The sequence below is a fragment of the Charadrius vociferus genome, unplaced genomic scaffold (assembly GCF_000708025.1).
Source record: "Charadrius vociferus isolate BGI_N301 unplaced genomic scaffold, ASM70802v2 scaffold636, whole genome shotgun sequence".
NCBI classification, from domain to species: Eukaryota; Metazoa; Chordata; class Aves; order Charadriiformes; family Charadriidae; genus Charadrius; species Charadrius vociferus.
Window position 1 is genome coordinate 437,970 of NW_009649189.1, and position 2,611 is coordinate 440,580.

The 2,611-nt window shown below is 45.2% G+C and overlaps 1 protein-coding gene across 1 annotated transcript in view; it reads right to left on the reverse strand.

Moving 5' to 3' along the window:
- Window positions 1-487: 487 nt before the first annotated feature.
- Window positions 488-2,611, reverse strand: part of CALN1 (calneuron 1) — a 137,588-nt gene continuing 135,464 nt past the window's right edge. Inside the window, exons 6-7 of the mRNA XM_009888854.1 lie at window positions 1,821-1,823; window positions 488-615 (exon numbers count right to left, since the gene is read on the reverse strand). Coding sequence (XP_009887156.1) covers window positions 488-615; window positions 1,821-1,823 — 131 coding nt within the window. The remainder of the gene's footprint in view (window positions 616-1,820; window positions 1,824-2,611) is intronic.

A 2,611-nucleotide genomic window follows, 5' to 3' on the forward strand; every position in this document is an offset into this window, starting at 1 on the left:
GGAGTACATGAAATAAAACGAACAGGACTTGCTTGTGACAATGCTACGATCAACTTCCTGGGAAGGTGGGCCCAGCGGAGAGCTACGTGGAATAGTCAGTCGGCCCCTAGGTTAAAAGGCAGCCCCGCTGCAATAAGTCACGAGGCTGTGCCTCCTTAAAACTGCAAAACAGGCTGCTGGATGAAAGTTTCTTCCAAGTTACCATTGCTGTTTTGAAGCAATAATTCGGGAGTCCTGTATATTTATTTTTTTTTATTGCATTAGGAAACAAAACCTTTAAAGCATTAAGACAGCCCTTTTATGTCCCTGCCAAAAGGATGTAGTTGATTCACAAGACACATTACGCTGCTGGCCTCAGGCTCCTTGTCGAATGGTGCTTTATCTGCCTGCCTCTGTCTCTTTGCCGTGTGAGAGTCGGTTCGGGGGAAGCTCACCCGGTGGCATGCGCATGCATGGTCAGTTTGGTTCACAGTGTCATGGCGAGAGGCTACTCCATGCCGCTCCGCAGGATCTGGTTGGCTGCAATCAACATCACGCTTATAATAAAGGCCATGGCAAATGCGCAGATAAGGCTCTTCCGTACACAGGTCTGTCTGTTCTGCTTCTGGGCGTGCACTGCAGGGAAGAGATGGGAAAGATGAGATGCTCGGCCAAAGTACTGTTTTTGCTTTCCACCAGGATCAGCTGAACTCAGAAACCCTTCTTTGCCTCTGATTATTACCTTGGCATAACCCTCTAGTCCACACCTCAGAGATCCCCTGCACTGGTCAAGTATTACCACTCCCCACTGGGACATTTCCACCTTACCTTTCATTGCTTCCAAACCACCTTTCCTAACAGACCACCTTCTCATACTGCAGGAATTCCTTTCTCTCTCACCTTGGCTTTTAAACACTTCAAACACTTAAGTTTACCTGTGTATTTCTTCTGAGCTCTTAATGCAGTTCTCTCTATAGTTCTTTAATTGGGAATATTGGTCTTCTGTGAATCCCCTTACACTCATCCAGGCTTTTCCAGTTACAGGTCAACTGGAAATGAGCAGAGTTTCAAGTTGTGCTCCCTGACAACACTTAAAAAACCACTGTGATAGTTCCCATGAGTATGCACAGTACGTTAGTCATTTTTCCAAACTGTCTTTAGGTTTTCTGTGCCTAAGCAAAATCAGACTTATTAAGAACCTTTTCAAATGAATGCTTGCAGAATAATTGTCAAAAGAGGTAAGAGTAATTTGAGGCAGTTAAAATGCAGACAGAGTTGGGATTTGTAGCATTTGACTTATTTCATTTAATTTAATTTTTTTTTAAGTTCATCAACGAGGACTCATGCTGTGACTTGCTAAAGGCGGTTCATGTCTCTGTCTCAGCCTCCCTGTCTATGAATATCAGAACAACATGTGGTATTGGGGTACCGTGAAGATTAATCTGTTTGAAAAGGCTCTGAACTGAGATAATCACAGAAAGCCAGAAGATCCTTATGCACGGGATGGGTAATTCTGCCCTGCCGCTATGGGCAGTAACGCATAGTCTTGTTTTGGCCTGAGAAGCGACATACCCACTGCCTTTTTCTTATGGATGGTCATCGCCTTTATCTTATGGATAGTGGGACACTTTCAGATGGTTGACAACAAGCTCAAAATTACAATAAACCTAAAATGCCACCAGGAAAAGGCTCCGAGTGCCCACACTTGGAAAAGACCAGGAGGATGTTTTTAGAATATATGGAAAAAACCCCTTGTTCTGATCCAGGCTTGAACCTCACTGCACAGAGAGGTGGGAGCTCTGGCTGCTGCATTTTGAACACTTGTTTCATCCCCCCCTCACCTCCTCTGCGCAGGATTTAGCAGTGCCGGTGTCCTAATCCCAGCTCCCACGCGGTCCCCCAGCATCAGGCAGTGCCCGAGGCACAAGATGCCCTCGTTAGGCAGCACTTTGAGTCCGACTGCCCAGGGCAGGGAAACGCTGCACCACCAGTGCTCCAAGGGACTTGCTATATTCTGTGCAGATAATGAAATCCCCCTTACAGCACCTCTCCTAAATTGCTTGCTTTCTGCTTGCACTGCTCTGCTCCTTGATTCCTTCGCTGGGTTTTATAACGCGCACAGAATCAATACTGTGGTTCCTTGGTTTTGTGCATGATGCCCCAGCACTCTGAAAAGCTTGTTAAATCACATCTTTAGTTACTTCTTTTTTTTTTTTTTTTTGTATTATTTCTGTACTTTGAAAACACTCCCAGCCAGCAGACAAAACAGTGACACAAGCCAGCATCGCCGTTTAGTGCGGGGCTCTGGTGCTGATTACTGTGACTGGGAGCAGCAGTCGAAGACTGGCCAAGGCTTTTTATGATGGCAACTCTCCTATTCAAAGGAAAAGAGTAAAGCATGTTGAGTGTTTCTTGCAGAAGTGTTCCCAAATTGAACAATTCCTTCAGTCTTCTGTTATACCATCAAGTAAAAATAGAGTTTTAAGGCAGCAGGATCCAGGTAAGTCATTGTTATTGTTCTTTACCGACTGAAGGTACACCAAATGGCCAAATAACCTACCAAATAACTCCAGAAGAAAGGGGAAAGGTCTGTGTTGAAATGTAGAGGTGTTGCAGACCCAGAGAGACCCTC